General features: G+C 40.4%; 1 protein-coding gene across 2 annotated transcripts in view; it reads left to right on the top strand.

Annotated features, from left to right (window-relative positions):
• The first annotated feature begins 9,752 nt into the window (after positions 1–9,752).
• The window catches only part of LOC126210365 (nuclear RNA export factor 1-like), a 143,095-nt gene continuing 132,673 nt past the window's right edge, over positions 9,753–20,174 (top strand). The window contains exons 1-4 of one of the 2 annotated variants that reach the window (XM_049939582.1): positions 9,753–10,264; positions 10,453–10,627; positions 11,471–11,573; positions 11,661–11,998. In XM_049939582.1, the coding sequence (XP_049795539.1) occupies positions 10,459–10,627; positions 11,471–11,573; positions 11,661–11,998 (610 nt within the window). In that variant the 5' untranslated portion in view covers positions 9,753–10,264; positions 10,453–10,458. Of the gene's footprint in view, positions 10,265–10,352; positions 10,628–11,470; positions 11,574–11,660; positions 11,999–20,174 lie in introns of both variants that reach the window. The other variant, XM_049939581.1, reaches the window with a different exon arrangement.

Genomic DNA, 20,174 nt, shown 5'->3' with positions numbered 1-20,174 from the left:
CGAGAGCTACTACTGTAGTGGATGACCGCTACCTACAAATTATGACTCGGAGGAACCCTGACAGCGACTTCATCATGTTGAATAATGTTTTTCCTGCAGCCACAGCACGTCATGTTATGACTCAAACTGTGCACAATAGGCTGCATGATGAGCAACTTCACTCCCGACGTCCATAGTGAGGTCCATCTTTGCAACCAGGACACCATGCAGGGCGGTACAGATTTTCTTACATGCCAAATTGAACGCTCAGGATTGGCATCACATTCTCTTCACCGATGAGTATCGCATATGCCTTCAACCGGACAATCGTCGGAGACGTGTTTGGAGGCAACCTGGTCAGGGTGAACGCCTTATACACACTGTCCAGCGAGTGCAGCTAGGTGGAGGTTCACTGCTGTTTTGGGGTGGCATTATGTGAGGCTGACATACTCCACCAGTGGTCATGGAAGGCGGCATAATGGCTGTACGATATGTGAAAGCTGTCCTCCGACCGACAGTGCATCCTTATCGGCAGCATATTGGCGAGGCATTCGTCTTCATGGACAACAATTCGCGCCCCCATCGTGCACATCTTGTGAATGGCTTCCTTCGGGATAACGACATCTCTCGACTAGAGTGGCCAGCATGTTCTCCAGACATGGATCCTATCGAATATGCCTGGGTGGATTCAGGACGGCTGTTTATGGACGCACTCACCAAACACCCTGAGGCATCCACGCCCAATCGCGTTGAGGGGTGGGACAATCTGGACCAACAGTGCCTTGATGAACTTGTGGATAGTATGCCACAACGAGTGCAAGCATGCATCAATGCAAGAGGATGTGCTACTAGTTTTTAGAGGTACCACCTCTAAAGCTCTCGCTGTACGGTGATACAACACGCAATGTGCGGTTTTCATGAGCAATAAAAAGGGCAGAAATGATGAATATGTTGATCTCTATTCCAGTTTTCTGTACAGGTTCCGGAACTCTCGGAATCGAGGTGATACAAAACTTTTTTGATGTGTGTAGTTATAATGGGGGATCTAAAGTGATACATTGAAAGATAGTTGTCATACAAGAAGTTTCTGTGATCTGCCTACAATCCCCAGTTAGGTATACAAAGACCAACAAGTAGTTGTCAGACCTCACAAACAATGATAGGTCATGTAATTAAGAATATTCCTCACAGTCCGAAACACGGCTGCTTTTTCCAGTGACCGTTTATAAATTAAAATTGAAACAAATGATCCCTCAGTCACAATTTTTAGTTTTATTAACCAGGTTTCAACACTTCTAAGAGTGCCTTCATCAGAACTGAAACGTTTAAAGTGGCCTATAACGTAATTACAAATGTATGGAAAAAGCAATTTTTATATAAAAGTGTAAGTACTGACTAACAGTACAAGACATGTCATGTATAAAACAACTAACAAGTCAAAAGCGCTTTAGTCACAAATTTTTTTTTAAAAGAATGCAGGAAGGTGAGCCACTATGAGTTGCTCGCCCCTGTACAGCCACAGGTTGTAATTGCTACATGGTCAGTGCGCAATTCAACTGACTAAATAATTACCTATTGTGGGGGGGTGGGGGTGGAAGGAGGGGGTAATGGGGCGAATATTGTGGTGACTAATGCATATAGTGAAAATTAATGTGATCCAAAGTGTTCCAAGTCAGATGTGTAATGCATGTTATTTGGTGTTTGTGTGATCATTAATTTTTATTCTTCATTTCTCCCTGTTGTTATGTGTATCTAGACATTTCACTCATTCATGTTTTTCCGTATCCTATGTTCGCTAAACGTTGTGAATAAATATCTTGTTAAGAACCGAACAGGGTTATCACACACATTAAATATACTGTTTAAGCATACAATAACTAAATATTTAAATAATCATGAAATAACATCCATGAAAATACCTAGTGTGCTCAACTGTAGTTGCCAGTTTAACAGGTTGGTATATCCACTGGGAAGAGGAACAGGAAACAACATCTGGAAATAGGGGAAAATATTATAGTTGGATGCAACCTAACATACCCAACTTACAGAGGTTTCACAATATGTCTATACACCACAGAACTAATTCTACAATGACAAGGATGATATTTAATCACGCCTGCTTTCCTTCTCATTTACTTATTCTTCAGCTTAGGAATTGTGACACCTTAGATGCAGAAGCAATGGACAGCAATCGTTTAATCTTTGCCAACAATTAGCATTTTAATAAGGAATGATGGAGCAGTACTTCGATGTGCGACAAGATTTATTGTTGTGGGCAATTTTAAAACCTAACCACAAACTATAGACAAGGTATAATCAACACCACACAGATAGGTGGTGTTGGTGAAATCTACACCGCCATGATACAATCAGCATTTCACAGGGAATCCTTTAAACATCTAAGACATGGCATAGAGAATAAAATGAAGTCAGATCATTGAATATACAATGCGAGAAAAATAACTGATCACATGTTGCCAACAAGCTGACTTGGAACATGAAAAAAGTGGACTGGTATAAATATCAGCTGATTCTTGAATCAGAGGTAAAATCAGTAGGAAGAAATCAACTTCCACACAGGCCTACACACAACTACATAAAAGCATATATCATGCAGCAAATGAATCCATCTCAAAACGACCTTTATCACCAAAAGCAAGACGACTAGATAATCAATGGTGGAATGAAGACAGACGCCATACAAGACAGAAGGGCACGTTATTTGAATATGTTAAACAACCTAATGTGAACGACTTTTTGCTCAGAAAATAAACAGCAACTAGAACCAAGATAATACTGAAATCCACCAAGAAGAATAGCTGGATAAAATATTGTAATAGTATGACCAAGAATACTAAATTATCAGAGATATGGCAGAATGTCAACAGATTTAGGAATATCGCTTGTTCAGTCAATAATATACAATCATATGAGTGGATAGAAGAATTCTGTGATCTTATTGCCCGACCAAGTGTTTGTAATAAGTTATTCAGGAGACAAAGGGAAACTCCTGCAACTACACAGCATGGTATTGATGAGTTGACATCAGTCATCAAAGAGAGCCCTAACACTGCCAAGGAATGGATCAGATCACATATTCCATTGTACAAAACATGCCTGACAATCCTGCAGATTTAGTTCTTCAAATCTATGATAGAATTTGCGTGCATCAAGAATTAGTTCCGGAATGGAAGACAGATCATAGTCCCACTATGTCAAAGAGGGAAAGATCCATTATTAGCCACTTCTTACAGACTGATGGCGCTGTCATCATGTATTGCTAAAACATTGGAAAAACTAGTAAAAAGAAGATAGGAATAGGGGCTAGAATCATCATCCTTACTAACTGGAGCGAACTGGGTTTCTGTAGCGTTAGAAGCTGCATGGACAACATTTCAGTATTGGTTTCGTCAGTGCTAGCTGGCTTTGGTAGAGAAAATATACAGCAGCACTATTTTTGAATATCACAAAAGCATATGATAATACTCATACAAATATACTACTAGATCAGTTACTACTATTAGGGGCTCCACCTCAGTTTATAGAACATATATCGTTATTAATCAGTGAACAAACTGCAAATATTAGAAATGATACTAGATTCAAGTGCCTATGCATGGTGAGCAATGGCACACCACAAGGATCTGTACTCAGCTCACTACTGTATGCAATATATACCTACGTTAAGGAAAGGGTAATAACTCAACTAGTTGGAATTATGCAGTCTGCAGATGATATGTATGTTTACTTCCCACTTAGCACTACAGGAGGTAATGTACAACCTTACGTCATCGATAAAGAATCTGAGTCGGTGGTTCATGGAAATGGCCTGGTGATGACACCAGAGAAATGTTCGGTAGTCATATTTACTAGGAGTGTTCATATACCAAGAAATTGTATATTGCAAGTAGATGAGAAAATAATACAAGTTAAAGCACATTCTTAGGAATGACACTTTACAGCAAGCTTATTTGGACAGTATATATCAATATTTTGATCGAAGCCAGAGAATAAGCTCTTAATATTTTTGTAGATTTGCAAGTTATTTCTCCAGGCCCCTGTGGAATCCCTGTCAGATTCCATACTGAATTTGTGTCTGAATTACCCCTCTTCTAACTATACTCTGTCGCAGATCCCTCAAAAAACTGTTTACAGTTCTTGGAAAAAGGCACAGGTCATGCCCATCTACAAGAAGGCTAGTAGAAGTGATCACAAGACTACTGTTCAATACCCTTGACATCGATTTATTGTAGGATCTTAGACAATATGCTGAACTCAAAATTAATGAGGTATCTTGAACAGAATGATGCCCTTAATGCCACCAGCATGGATTTCGAAAACATCGATCATGTAAAACTCAGCTTGTACGTTTCTCACAAGGCATGCTGAAAGCTTTGGATCACATCAATCAGATAGATGTAACATTACTTGATTTCCATAAAGCATTTGACTCAGTACCACACTTACGCTTATTGTAAAAAGTATAATAATATGAGGTATCAAGTGAAATTTGTGACTGGATTGAGGACTTTTTGGTAGGGAGGACACAACATGTTATCTTGGATGGAGAGTGCGTTGGGACCCTTGCTGGTTACGCCATATATTAATGACCTTGAAGACAATATTAATAGTAAAATCAGGCTGTTTGCAGAAGTGTCTATAATGAAGTATAATATAGAAGAAGCTGGAGAAATATACAGGCAGAACTTGATAAGATTTCATCATGCTGCAGAGATTGGCAACTTGCTCTAAATGTTCAGAAATTTTGCACTTTAGAGAAAGAAAGAACGTAGTATCCTGTGACTGTAACATCGATGATTCACTGTTGGAATCGGCCATCTTACACAAATACCTGGGTGTAACATTTTTTAGGGGTATGAAATGGGATGATCCCATAGGTTCAGTCATGGATAGAGCAGGTAACAGCCTTCGATTTATTGGTAGAATACTAGGGTTCAAAATGGTTCAAATGGCTCTGAGCACTATGGGACTTAACATCTGTGGTCATCAGTCCCCTGGAACTTAGAACTACTTAAACCTAACTAACCTAAGGACATCACACACATCCATGCCCGAGGCAGGATTCGAACCTGCAACCGTAGCGGTCACGCGGGTCCAGACTGAAGCGCCTAGAAAAGCACGGCCACACCGGCCGGCAGAATACTAGGGAAGTGCAATCAGTCTATAAAGGAGATTGATTACAAATCATTCGTGCGACTAGTTCTAGAATATTGTTAAAAGGTGTGGAACCCATACCAGACAGGGCTAATGGGGGATATTGAATGAATACAGAGAAGGGCAGCACGAATTGTCACAGGTTTGTTTAATCTGTGGGAGAGTGTCTCCAACATACTGAAGGAACTGAACTGAAAGACTCTTGAAGATAGAAGTAAACTATTCCAAAAAGTCTATTATTAAAGTTTCGAGAACTGGCTTTGAATGAATACTCTAGGGCTATACGACAACCCCCTATACATTGTTCATATAGCGACTACGAGGATAAGATTACAGTAATTACTGCATGCACAGAGACATTCAAACAGTCAATCCTCCTGCACTCCATACGTGAAAGGAACAGGAAGAAACCCTAATAACTGGTAAAATGGGACATACCCTCTGCCGCGCACCTCGCGGTGATTTGCAGAGTATAGATGTAGATTATTCGATCACTTATAGCTCCCGCATTGGATTCAGATTGGGTTATGGATGTATATATTACAAATACACGACTTGCAAAATATTAGAGATGGTGGATAGATTGCACTATCGCTATATACGCAGATGATTAGGAGTAATGAAACCACACCAACAAATGCACTCCTGATGGAAGTGAAAGATGTGCTCCTCCATATAAGGAGGAAGTTTCTCTCAGAACGAATAGAAGTGACATTATCATGCTCATGGCATCCGAGTTACCAGACTCTACGACTGTACCGTCCTTCTCAAGGAAATTGGTGGAGAAAGCGTTTTGATTTGATTTCAGCATATAATGATTTGGCAGATGAGTGCAGAGATATTGCCACAAGTATAGAGTAACCTGTTTACCAGTTGATGATTTCATAATCAGTGATTGCATCTCATTCGAAATGATAGAGGGAAGATCTGATTTCTTGGAGACAATTACGACAGTACAAAGACAAATGGAGGAAACAAAACAGCAAGTAACCCACATATACACAGACGGATCGAAGACTACAGGAAAGGACAACACAGGATGTGCTATATTCAATCGACAACTGCAGACAGTAGAAAAATATAAATAACCAGCATCTACTTCTGCCTATCTGGCCGAAACAATCGCAGTATTAAAGGCAATACAATGGAGTACAAATGAGAAATACACATCCTATGCAGTATTATCAGACTCGAAAAGTGTACTTCAAGCATTATCAAACATAAAAGTCTCAGAAACCACAAATGAGTACATACTCCAACTTCGTTCTTGGTATTATGAATGTCTCAGAAGGCAGAAAGAAATTGCCTTTATGTCGGCGATAGCCCATTGTGGAAACCCAGGCAATGAAACAGCAGATCAATTGGCAAAACAGCCTATGAGCAACGGGACACCACCAAGTATAAACCTTCCTTATGTGGAATAAGCACAACTTATTCGGAAAAGGGCACTCGAATTCTGGCAGAAAGAATAGACGCAGAGCTCACAACACAGAGGAGACGACGGCTTGTAAATACAGTCACAAATTCCGAAACGACCTTGTTTGAGTACGTTTATGGCCCGACATTGAGTAAAATAAACCAAAAATCAACCTGTGATTGTAATGATATTACTGAGGGAGATATGTACCATATATTATTCAAATTAGTGAGGAAAGGAACAAGTTTTTAGTATTTGTTATCAAGAATAAAATTCCGCAAACAATGTCAGTCAAGTCCATGCTATCTGAACCCACCATTAAACCTACAAGAAGATAACTGAATTTATTTGTAGTTGGCGGATAAAGAAATGAAGTTCAATGGTAAACTATAAGGAGCAGGAAAACCGAAACTACACAAAAAGAAGTGGATATGGAGTGAACAGGGATATTATTATTATTATTATTATGCAGCAATGACTGAATACGTGGATTCACACTTGCCAGAACGTCACCGTCACTTCTTTGAAGTTCGAGGAATTTCTGAGCATGCACGTCAACCCCAGGAGAACGTCGTGACCTTACAGCTGGTTCCTAAAATACTGGCCAGAGGCGGTGTTTCGTAGTTCTTGGTAGATTTGCATAAAATGCCGAAATGTACTTCAAAGCAGTTTGGAATGATTACTGTTGCACTGATGGTGAGGAACAAAGACCAAAGAGAACCTGTGTTAGAAAAATGTTAAAAGATCGAGACTGTGAAGAAGTGTTCCACACAAGAAGCTGGAAGAGGAGGAGTCATCGTTCTATCAGAATGTCTAAAGAACAGTTTTTTTGCCTGTTAAGCAAGATATAAATAAAAATTACGAAAAGAAATTCAAGATTTAGGCATCCAATATCACCTCAACAGTAGGTGATGGTGTCTAACGTGGCCGTTTTAGTGTACTTAATTATGTTTACATATATTGATGCTACCTGCTGTTCGTCTTTAATTTATTACGAATCTTATTTTAAACTTCTGCATGCAGCATCAGCTTTACTCCCGGTTTTTCTTTTCGCTATTCCACTGGAAAAATCGTTAGTAAAGCAATTGAACTAGATATGTATACTTTCTTTTGCAATGTATTCCGCCAGTATATAAAATAGCCCGCATCTCGTGGTCGTGTGGTAGCGTTCTCGCTTCCCACGCCCGGGTTCCCGGGTTGGATTCCCGGCGGGGTCAGGGATTTTCTCTGCCTCGTGATGGCTGGGTGTTGTGTGCTGTCCTTAGGTTAGTTAGGTTTAAGTAGTTGTAAGTTCTAGGGGACTGATGACCATAGATGTTAAGTCCCATAGTGCTCAGAGCCATTTGAACCAAGTATATAAAATAAAATATTTTAACTTTATACTGTCTTCTAGTACATAACGAGACATTTTCACGATAGCAGGCACTGGGCAATACTCGCCAAGTAGGCTACATTATGGCCCGCCGAAATTTTTACTTCCCGAGAAACCTTACGTGGAGTCACGTGTCGACGACGTTCAGTTGCCGACGTGTGTGAGTGCCACCATTTGAATTACAGAGGAGAGTCTTTCTAACCGACGGTGACGTTCCGTTAAGTGCGAATACATTTTATACGTTACAGGAGGTACTGTGGCCGCGCTCCTTTCATAGATGTACTTTGGCTGGTACACCTGCTAGAGGCTGTAGTAGATTTCGACAAGCTCATATTTGGTGTGTTTCACATTATAACTGAATTGTAACCTATGTTCTATAAATAAATGCTGTTCCAGTACACTAGTACAATGAGGACCTCTCGAGAACATACAGGTTATTGATATTAAATTTCAGATAATGAGTTGTCGGAGTATAAATATTCTAGGAAGTGTATGACACATGCCATAGCTGCAAGCTGTACATCACAGTATGCATAACGTGCATGGAGAATGAAGGTGTGACAACTTTGGTTCGCGTCGTGCCAACGTCAAAAATTGTATTAATCGTCTTCATCATTTTGAGAGCTTCTGGTATTTGTCTTTGTCATTAATTTACAAATTAATCATAAAACACAGATGTGTGAGTCAGTATTGAAAACACAGTGATTAAATGAGAAAAACAAACTACCACTCATTGTCAGAACAAAAAACATGAGAAGGACTAATATATGTGAGAAATAATTAAAACGTGACTTTGTCTTACTCTCAACCGCCTATAACGTATAAAAGAAAAGTTACAGGCAGGGCATTTTTAAGAGATTTCTTTTCCAAACTAGTTTGTCTTCAAATAAAGCAAATATTCCGAAGAAATATATATTCTGGTACTTGTGCAGGCATACTCCTGCTGGTATTTTCTCGTTGTTTCACTTACTCTCAAGAGCAAAGGCAGTGAATTTTAATTTTTCCCACAAATTAGAACTTTGGATTTTATTGTATTGTATGTTAACCGGGGACCTAGAAACGACGGAGAGGTTCCGTCCTCTCTGCAGCTGCAGTGGTCCACAACCCCACGACTACCCCAGTCCACTTCACCCCTCCGCCGCCCCACACCGAACCGAGGGTTATTGTGTGGTTCGGCCCCCAGTGGACCCCCCAGGGAACATCTCAAACCAGACGAGTGTAACCCCTATGTTTGTGTGGTAGAGTAATGGTGGTGTACTCGTACGTGGAGAAATTGTTTGCGCAGCAATCGCCGACATAGTGTAACTGAGGCGGAATAAGGGGAACCAGCCCGCATTCGCCGTGGCAGATGGAAAACCGCCTAAAAACCATCCACAGACTGGCCGGTTCACCGGACCTCGACACAAATCCGCCGGGTGGATTCGTGCCGGGGACCAGGCGCTCCTTCCCGCCCGGAAAGCCGTGCGTTAGACCCCACGGCCAACCGGGCGGGCAATTAGAACATTCTTCGCACTGCCAGCACATTTATTCAACTGTTCTTTTCATGCTACATAGCGCTACGTAACTACGAAAATGTAGTAGACGGCTTCACACTTTCAAAGAAACAAAAGACAGCAATTGTTTCCAAATTTGGAGTGAACGATTCAGCTAAATATTACAACAGCTTCTGGTATTTATTCGTCTGCTGGAATGACTGCTATAGTCATCACGACGATTCCTTGACAGTTGACAACAGATACAGCTATCGACGCTTTCGACAAAGTCAAAGTATATCTTTAAAAGGCGCGCAAGCACAGTGCTTCTCGTGAAGTATATACAAATCAAATAACGGCATATGAATCAGGGTAGTTTCTGGGGGGGAATCTAAATTCAATGTAGAAAAAAAAAATAGGGGAGTCATCATTGGACCGAAGTCCAAAAAAGAAAAGTATCAATTAACCTATGGGCGTCGTGGCGGACAGCAGATTGCAATTGTTCTCAAGTTGTAAACAATTCTGTGGTAAACAGAAGGGCAGTTGTACAACACTGAATGAATCAGTTTTTAATGCCGAGGTGGAAGAACTATCTCACAGTTTGCTTAATTTTGCACGGTGAGCGGGGAAAGAGTTCAGCGTGCTATTATTGCTGTGTGTTTGTGCGTTGTAAAATTCCTGCTGGAGGTGTATAGGTTTGAACTGTGATTTTCCCGCGGAAATGAGGCGAATGTGATCCGATACAAACGTTGTAGAAGGACGTTATATTGAAGTGGCAATGGGGAGGAAGAGGAAGGCGAAAAGGCTTGAGGACAATCAAGGAATTCACCCTGTCACCGCTGATTTCAAGTATATATATCTTATGAACAGTAGTGTTAGTATTGTACTTTTCTGTTGACGAGATAAACAAAAAGCTTATATTCTGTCTGTTTTGCAGCCATGAAATGAAATCTGTCAAGAATGTGCAGAGCTCTGGCGATAACATACACAGACCTGGCACGAGTGTACATAGCCCTGCCACGAATGTTTCCATCCAGCAACCGATGGCGCCGGCAAATCCGAAGAAGAAAAAGAAGCCAAAGCAGAAAACGCAGGTCACCGGGAAGAATATTCAGCAGCTGGCAACACAGTCTGCTCACACACCGATGTTCCAGTCATTGGTGCCGTATCCTCCTTCGTCAGTATTTGCGCCTTTCACATCTGGAGGAGCAGGTAATTGCAGTACAGACCTTACTAGAGCCGTTGTGTAAGCGAGTATTTTAATGCAGATTTCTATAAAAACTTTTATAGCGAGCTCATTCATATCTGTTCATTCGTTTGCTGTGTCTGCATTTTCTAATATTTGGATTTTCTCTAGCGTTTTCCGATCTGTAGCCCAGCATAACGCCCATGTTTGTGCCATGTTAAAACTACTATGCCACATGTAAAGCAGTTTCTGTTATGAAAGCTAAAATTGCTGTGTGAAGTCAGAACACATCTATTACACAATGGATAACTCTCCAACGAGTGTTTTGGTGCATGATATATACATATATTGTACTTAAACTTGAAAAAATGCGAATGATCCTGGTACGTAACTTTTCCCAAGGTTTGTGCCTGATCAAGTTTGCATTTTCTGACCCTCTGAAATTCAAGAGGGGAAGGTCCAAGAGAACAATGGCTGTTTAATTTTCAGATGCTTCCATCTGCACTACGTCAGAAGCTTAAACTGTAACAGGAATAAGTTTGTTACAGATTCCCACAACTTTTGTTCAACTGAACCATATTTGCTGATTTTCTCGTCGCATGCTTCCCTGGTATTTAATTAGCTGAGCTAGAAATATCTGAGTCTTCTATTACCCGTTTATCAGATTCATACAGAAATTTTGAACGTAATCTGTAATAGTTGAGTGTAGAAAATCTGTAACATTAGATTATCTGACAGGGAAACACAATGAAGCTTAGTGTAGGATAGTGATTTATTCATTCAAGGATAATTTTTACGATGATATAAAATTATTCCGTTTAATACAATGGAGTGTGAGCTGTCTCAGTCTTTTGTGCCCTGTTTTCCAGGTATAGCTGGAAATTATATGGAATTGCCTATGGGGAAGAAAAAGAAGAAGAAACCAAAGAGACTTAATAATAAGGAAATTCACCCTGTCACCGCTAACTTCAAGTATGTATATATTTTTAACGTTGTTTATTAATATGATTCTTTTTTATGGTGATATAGAAAGAAGATTATATTCCGCCTGTTTTGTAGCCATGTAATGAAATCTGGGAAGAACGGACCAAGCCCTGGCAAGAATGTACAAAGCTCTGGTACGAATGTGTGTGCCCAGCGACCAATAGTGCAGCAAAATCCAAATAAGAACCAGCAGGTAAAGCCAACGAACAACACACATCCCACTGGGAAGAATATTCGGCAGCTGGCATTGATGTCAGCTCACACACCAGTGCTTCAGTCTAAGGAAAAAGCACAGCCCCCTGGGAAGAATGTTCAACAGCTGGCATCGCAGTCACACCACACACCTGTAATGCAGTCTTCAGTGTCATGCCAAAATTCATCAGCAGCTGTGCCGAGCACATCTGGAGCCGCAGGTAACTGCTGAACAAACATTATTTGAGCCACAGTGTAAAAGAGTGTTTTAATGCAGATTCATATGAAAATTTTATAGGCATCTTATTTCTATTAAGCACACTTTCATACATGCTTTTGCTAATTCTACATTTTCTGATATTTAGCTTTTTCTGTAGTGTAGCCCTAGGCTGCCATTAGGTTGAAAGGTGGTAATTTGGTTGTCGGTAGGTGATGCTAACAATTGTGAATAAGAAATTAGGGTTGTGGTAAGTGATCTGTAGTGTAGCCTTAAGTCCATATTTGCGCTGTGTTAAAAGCACATTGCCCCATGCAATACATTTTTGTTATAAAACACTAAAATAACTGAATGAAGACTGAACACCTGTATTATTTAATGGATAAGCCTCCAACGAGTTTTTTGATGCATATTATATACCTATATTCCACTTAAATTTTGAAAAATGCAAGTAAGTGTGATACTTAACTTTTACCGAGCTTTGTGCCTGGACAAGTTTGCGTTCACTGTCCCTCCGAAGTTCAAGAGGGACGACTCCAAGAGAACTGCAATGATTGTTTAACTGTCAGATGTTTCCATGTGCACTGCATCACAAGCTTAGACTGTAAGAGGAGTAAATTTGTTACATATTTATGCATGACAAGTTAATCTCAACTTTCGCCCAGCTGAACCATGCTTGCTGATTTTTCTCCCATATGATTTGCTGGTGTTGCAGTAGCTGAGCTAGAAATTTCTAAATCTTATATTAGCCACTTACTAAATATGTACATAAATTTTGAACAAAAACTCTGATAGTTGAGTGGAGACTATCTCTCGAATCAAGAACTGCCAACATCGATAACTTAGAAGAAGATATCCTCAGAGTAGTGAAGCAACTTAAATCACTTAATAAATGCAAGTCTTCTGGTCCAGGCTATATATCAGTGAGGTTCCTTTCAGTGTATGCTGAGGCATTAGCTCCGTTCTTAAGTCATTTACAACCGTTAGCTCGACTTAAGATCCATACCCAAAGACTGGAAAGTTGCACAGGTCACACCAATAATCAAGAAATGCAATAGGAGTAATCCGCTTAATTACAGGCCCATATCATTAATGTTGATATGCAGCAGTATTTTGGATCATACGAGGGCAGTTCAATAAGTAATGCAACACATTTTTTTTCTCAGCCAATTTTGGTTGAAAAAACTGGAAATTTCTTGTGGAATATTTTCAAACATTCCCGCTTCGTCTCGTATAGTTTCATTGACTTCCAACAGGTGGCAGCGCTGTACGGAGCTGTTAAAATGGGGTCTGTAACGGATGTGCGTTGCAAACAATGGGCAGTGATCGAGTTTCTTTTGGCGGAAAACCAGGGCATCTCAGATATTCATAGGTGCTTGCAGAATGTCTACGGTGATCTGGCAGTGGACAAAAGCACGGTGAGTCGTTGGGCAAAGCGTGTGTCATCATCGCCGCAAGTTCAAGCAAGACTGTCTGATCTCCCGCGTGCGGGCCGGCCGTGCACAGCTGTGACTCCTGCAATGGTGGAGCGTGCGAACACACTCGTTCGAGATGATTGACGGATCACCATCAAACAACTCAGTGCTCAACTTTACATCTCTGTTGGTAGTGCTGTCACAATTGTTCACCAGTTGGGATATTCAAAGGTTTGTTCCCGCTGGGTCCCTCGTTGTCTAACCGAACACCATAAAGAGCAAAGGAGAACCATCTGTGCAGAATTGCTTGCTCGTCATGTGGCTGAAGGGTGACAATTTCTTGTCAAAGATTGTTACAGGCGATGAAACATGGGTTCATCACTTCGCACCTGAAACAAAATGGCAATCAATGGAGTGGCGCCACACCCACTCCCCTACCAAGAAAAAGTTTAAAGCCATACCCTCAGCCGGTAAAGTCATGGTTACAGTCTTCTGGGACGCTGAAGGGGTTATTCTGTTCGATGTCCTTCCCCATGGTCAAACGATCAACTCTGAAGTGTATTGTGCTACTCTTCAGAAATTGAAGAAACGACTTCAGCGTGTTCGTAGGCACAAAAATCAGAACGAACTTCTCCTTCTTCATGACAACGCAAGACCTCACACAAGTCTTCACACCTGAGAGGAGCTCACAAAACTTCAGTGGACTGTTCTTCCTCATGCACCCTACAGCACCGATCTCGCACCATCGGATTTCCACATGTTTGGCCCAATGAAGGGCGCAATCCGTGGGACGCACTACGCGGATGATGAAGAAGTTATTGATGCAGTACGACGTTGGCTCCGACATCGACCAGTGGAATGGTACTGTGCAGGCATACATGCCCTCATTTCAAGGTGGCGTAAGGCCGTAGCATTGAATGGAGATTACGTTGAAAAATAGTGTTGTGTAGCTAAAAGATTGGGGAATAACCTGGTGTATTTCAATGCTGAATAAAACAACCCCTGTTTAAGAAAAAAAATGTGTTGCATTACTTATTGAACTGCCCTCGTATTTTGTGTACGAATATTATGAATTACCTCAAAGACAATGGTCTATTGGCACGCAGTCAGTCCAGTTTACAACAGGACTAATGACAATACATGGGAGTAAGTACTTGTACCAAGCAGCATACTCTAGTCCAAGGCACACCGAGGTCGGAACGATTATGAGGGTGCATCGACCACTCCGAGAAAGCAGGAGCTTTGCACAAGCTGTGGGAGTGGGTTGACCAGCATGAATTACACCTGTTCTTGAATATGTGGTGTTGGAAACAATCAAACACACACCAGTGTTCTTGACAAGGGAACTTGCTGCACTAGTTCCTGGCAATCGTGTTTGGAGAATAACACATTGCGATTCAGTGTACCTTACCACCTCAAGTGAGTTCTGTCTTTGCGAGGCGGACTTAGATTCTGTATTAATGTTGTGTTAGTGGATGCAACAACAAGCTATGGGCAACCCTACATGTGACAATAACATGTTATTTACAGACGAAGTGGAGTCCACTCGTGACAGTGTATTTAATTATCACAATTCTCAGGTTTGGAATCATCAACCATCTTATTGGGCTGTACACATTAGCAAACAAACTCAATGTACAGAATTACCTTCAGTTTCTTTGGCATCATCTTGCAGGCTTGCTGGAGGATGTTCCCCAGAGGATGTAGTACATGCTAATGGAGCACTGGCTCATTTGGCTGCTATGGTGAGATGACATCTAATGTGCCAGTATGACCACTGATAGATTGGGCGAGGACATCCTGTGTCATGACCTCCAAGATGACCTGATCTGAACCACACAGATTTCTGTGTTTGTGGCCATGTTAAAGGTGTAACATAAGCCATTCTGGTGAACATGGTTGGTTGAGAGCCAAGGATTTCAATATTATCCAGGCGTATCTGAAAGGATTCGAAACTCATTGTGGCGACAGGTTCAGATCTGACTCTGGCTTCGAGGATGACACTTTGAACACCTCTTTTAACTAAAAGTTCATTAATGTAACTGTTATGTTCATTCAGCACTCCTGCACCTCTAGCAAATTCTCTCTTATAACTTTTTTTTTATTGTTGCACAGTATTGTTATCTTGTTATCTGCATTTATGCAGAATCAGGTCAGTGGTGGCTGGTAACTAGCTATTACTTCGTAATGGTTTGTTTTCGGATCTTTGTTTGCTGAGACTTTTCTGCTTGTAGCCTCATGTACTTTCAACTGTGTGTGTTTATACAATTAATTATGGTACATCGTGAATAAAATTACAAGGAGACAGAATGGCTGGCCACTACTTATCTTTAACCTTTTGGCGGGTTGTGAGGGGGACACTTACCAATAACTGTATTTCTTTTCTGTGTTTGTGGGTATATGTCTAAATGCTTCTGTACATTCCTGGCATTAAGTGGTAGCCCACTGCACCAGCTGTAGTTTCTGTTTGTTGTGAAATATAGTTTTTAGGGGTGTGGGAAGCATACATCCACCAAGTAACGTAGTTTTAACGGTTCTTGGGAAGTGTACTTACCACCATAGTGGTTTCTCATGGGGGGATTGGGACATACACGTACCACAAACTTGATGTCTTTCGTGGTCCTTGGGAAGCTTGCTTACCACCAACTTAGAGGGTTTAGAAAGCTTTTGGGAATATGTCTTGTCGCCTTGGATGTACCTGACACCTTGCAGTAGTTCACTTATCAGGTGATTGAAAACTGATACAAAAATAAGTTTTTTAAGCTCATTATTTTTGTCACTTGGAAATTTTGGAAAAGATTGCATTGCTTCTCCTGTGGGAAACACACTTGCAACCAGAATAACAGTGCGGCGGGGCGGGTTAGACATGTGGTGTATAGATGTTTGATCACTCTCTCTCGTGGTACTGTGCACTACACAAGTTACTCCTACTTCAGTATGGCGTCTGATCACCACATGTAGATACTGTTCAGACGGTGTTAAAAGGAATGTTAATACTTATGTTTGCAAAGTCTGTGTATACTCTGGTAGCAAACTATCCTGTAATATCTTATAACAATTTTCGGGTGGAGGGCGATTGATTCATCTCTTTAGAAAAATGTCAAAATTCTGCAAAAAGTTCTTTTATTTCTTTAGGTTCAAAATAAAACTTGCCATCAGCCTTAATTCACGAATAATATCACTGTCCTCAGCTCACAGTTCATACAACCTCGTACACACACAAGGCAGTCGGGAATGTACTTAAGTCAGACCCAAATTATTACGTGATTTACAGTCATTACTCTGCTACAATATAAGAGTTTCACATTCGTTCCTTTTTCAGTCGATATCTAATAAAGAAATAGCTTGGTTCTCTTTCCAGCAAAACAATCCAAAAATTTCCAAACGCCACAAAACTGCCTGTAAATGCAACTGATATTATTCCAAATATGATTCGAAATTATACTAAAAGACAAGCTGTTATGAATCCTAACTGACTTTAATAATACAGGTGTTGGTTTGGGGTGTTTTAGGTAATTTTCCCTAACTCTGAAAGTATCCCAGCTAGAAAGCTGAGATTTTTACACAATCTTTAACAAAGGGCAGTATATTGACTTTTAACTAATACTGAATAATAATTAATATTGTTTATTTAGATTCTTAGGGGCTTCAATATTCTGTCGTTCGAATTGACACAGGTACCGCTTCCCATGGCTAGGCTAGCGACAGGTGTGAATGAGTCATGCTAAGATGCAAGTGGCTGTTTCTATCACCATCAAAAACTCCAAAGCTACGAGTCGTACTGCAATGTAGTACATTAAATGCTATTGTGTATTGACTTGCGACATTACAACAGGTCAGAAGAGAGGCGTGTGGGATATGCAGAGTGATTATAATTAAAGTTAAGCTTTCAAACTGTTGTAGAAATAACAGCACTGGTCAGAATGACGTCAAGTTGGAACAGAATATTATCGGAGGTGGGGGAAAACATGTCGCAGAAGAAAAATAAATTGTTACAAAATGTAGCAATAGATGGCAATGTAAGCATCATAATTAAATAGTGGTAGACTATGAATGACAAATGAATCCTACAACAATACCAAAGGTGTATGTTTGACGTTAAACAAACTGTACTACTCAGTGTGCATGAGAGTACAAGTGTGATAGTGTTAGTTACATCAGACCATCCACCACGGCAAGGTCATATCATATCGGGTGGGAAAAATTGGTTTTTAATTGCCCTGAGGCCAAAAACCACATAAAAAGCATCAATCAAAATCAAATTGGGTTATTGATTTTCGTACGACAGGCACAAAACATGTTCAGTATGCTGTCCACCGTTTTCTGCAACAAGTTGAAATCGAGAAACAGCATGTTCCACAACTGATCAAGGTGTTTCCAGGGTCATGTTCAGAATGTGTTGCGCAATGCGTGCCTTCAATGCAGCTAAGTTTGCAGTCGAAACACTGAACAAAACATCTTTCAGATAACCGTACAGCCATAAGTCACACGGATTAAGATCAGGTGATTGGGACAGGCTGTAGGGAAATGACGGTTGATAATTGTTGCAACATGCAGAGGTATGCCATCTTGCATAAAAATGATCCCATGCACATATGCATGCTGTTGGAGAGCTGGAATGGTGTGGTTGCAGTGACAGTACAGGTAACAGGACCAGATGCACCTGTCTCTTCGAAAAAAATATGGCCCTTTTCAGGATGAAGTGGTACTGGTTGATTTGCGTGTGGATTTTCCTTTCCCCATATTCAACAAATCTGTGTATTGACATATCCTGTCAGATGGAAGTGGGCTTCGTCTACCCACAAAATCTCCCACGGCCAATCATTGTCCAATTCCATGTGAGCAAGAAATTCAAAAGCAAAGGTCTCTTGCTGGTTGGTCAACAGGAAGCAACTCGTGCGCATGGGTTATTTTGAATGGATAACAAAGAAGGGTATTTCGTAGGATTTTATGCACCGTGCTCACGGGTGTGTCCAATGTTCGTGCAATTCTCCGTGCACTACATGTTTGCATACTGCCACTCATCTCCTCATTCATAGCTGTGGCCACTGCTTTCATTGATGTCAAGTCAGTTCGTTTCCTCCCTCTACCACGTTGCACGCCAAAAGAACACATCTTATTGAATTTCCGAGTCATTTTCTCTAGACCCATGGCAGTCTTTGCAACGACACCTCTTTTCAAACCCTTCAGTATCCGGAACTTCTGCAGAACGACATGTGCACAGTCATTGTTCTTGTAATACAGCTTTACAATCAGTGCGCGATCCTCCATTGAGACAGTCGCGGTGAACGTTGCAGGCTCGAAAGAAGGAAAATCCTTGTACCCGGCATGATTATACCAACTTCGATGGGTCACGCACATGACATGTTTTCATTTTCTTATTCTGACTCATACAGCACTGTCTGTTGATCAATTTTCACACTTTTTTTCTTCTTCCACCATATGTTTACCCCTGTGTCTGATAATATTCCGTTGCAGTTTGACATAATTCTGACCAGTGGTGTTATATGTACAGTGTTTTGAAAGTTCAACTTTAATTACAATCACCCTGTACATACCACCAAAGTTTTTGGTCCTAAATCACAAAATAACTGTAAAAAAATGAAACCAAAAAAAATTAATTTTGGCAAGTCACTACAGATAATGCACCTGCGAAAGGGTTGATGTGCAAAACTCCAGTATTGTTGATTGACACACACACAAAACTAGAATGAACTATCATAGCTTCTGAAACTGTTGGTTCCTTCACCAGGGAAAAAATGGAATGGATTGCAGGGAGGATGGATCCCTCACACACTATAGGATGTCAAATCAAACACCTTTCAGCCATCTAATTTCCAGACTTATTTTACTTGGCTACCAGTTTTGGCGATTTACTACGTCATCTTCGGACCCTGTTTACTGACAACAGTGGTACTAGTATGAAATAGATAACAAAAAGAGAGGGTGCAAGTGTCGTATACAGTGGTAATATGTAATAACATAAGAATACCATCCAGTACAGGGAGTTATATAAAGTTACAGATAAATTAAGGAATAAAATAAGAGACTAGTTGCACACTGTATTAACTTCAACTAGTGAACAAAGTATATATGTCATATAATCGTAAAAAAGGAACCTATTAAATGGAGGTCAATATTGCATAGATAATCACAGTATAATGCTAATGCAGTGACTGTGAAACAATTGGAGTAAAACAGTATATTCATATACTGATGAGTACAGACTGAAGGTAAAACATTTGATTACATGCCGTCATATCCTAGTAAAACATACCACTTACTGGAGGTCAGCCCCACAACTAACTATATCATCATGTTTCATTTACTACTAATCACTAATAAAAAGAGAGTATAAAAGTACAGCAATGAAATTTATTGATCATGAACTCATAAGAGGCAACTTATTTAATAAAACATTTCTGGTGAAACAAACTGTGTATCTAATGTAATATACTGTGGCGATTTCCCACTAGGCAGTAAGTATTGAAATATATGGAAAAGACATAACCAACGTTATCAAAAAAGTGATAAGTCTGCTGGTAAGCAGGCATGTGGTTAGGGGAAATACCAAACCATAAGCTATGAAGTAAGTCTAAATAAAAGTACTGCGATACATACGCAGTATATTAGAAAGACACTTGTTACAATCAGAACAACCAAAGTTGCGTAGCTCTGTATGTCATGTAGCCGTTAAGCAAGGGAAGAGAAAGTGGATTTCAAGGAATATACCAAAACACTGTGTCTGGTATTATCAAGGCATTA

Source organism: Schistocerca nitens, chromosome 10, assembly GCF_023898315.1.
Source record: "Schistocerca nitens isolate TAMUIC-IGC-003100 chromosome 10, iqSchNite1.1, whole genome shotgun sequence".
NCBI classification, from domain to species: Eukaryota; Metazoa; Arthropoda; class Insecta; order Orthoptera; family Acrididae; genus Schistocerca; species Schistocerca nitens.
The sequence above is the reverse complement of the archived record's forward strand: the minus strand, read 5'-3'. Positions and strand labels throughout refer to the sequence as shown.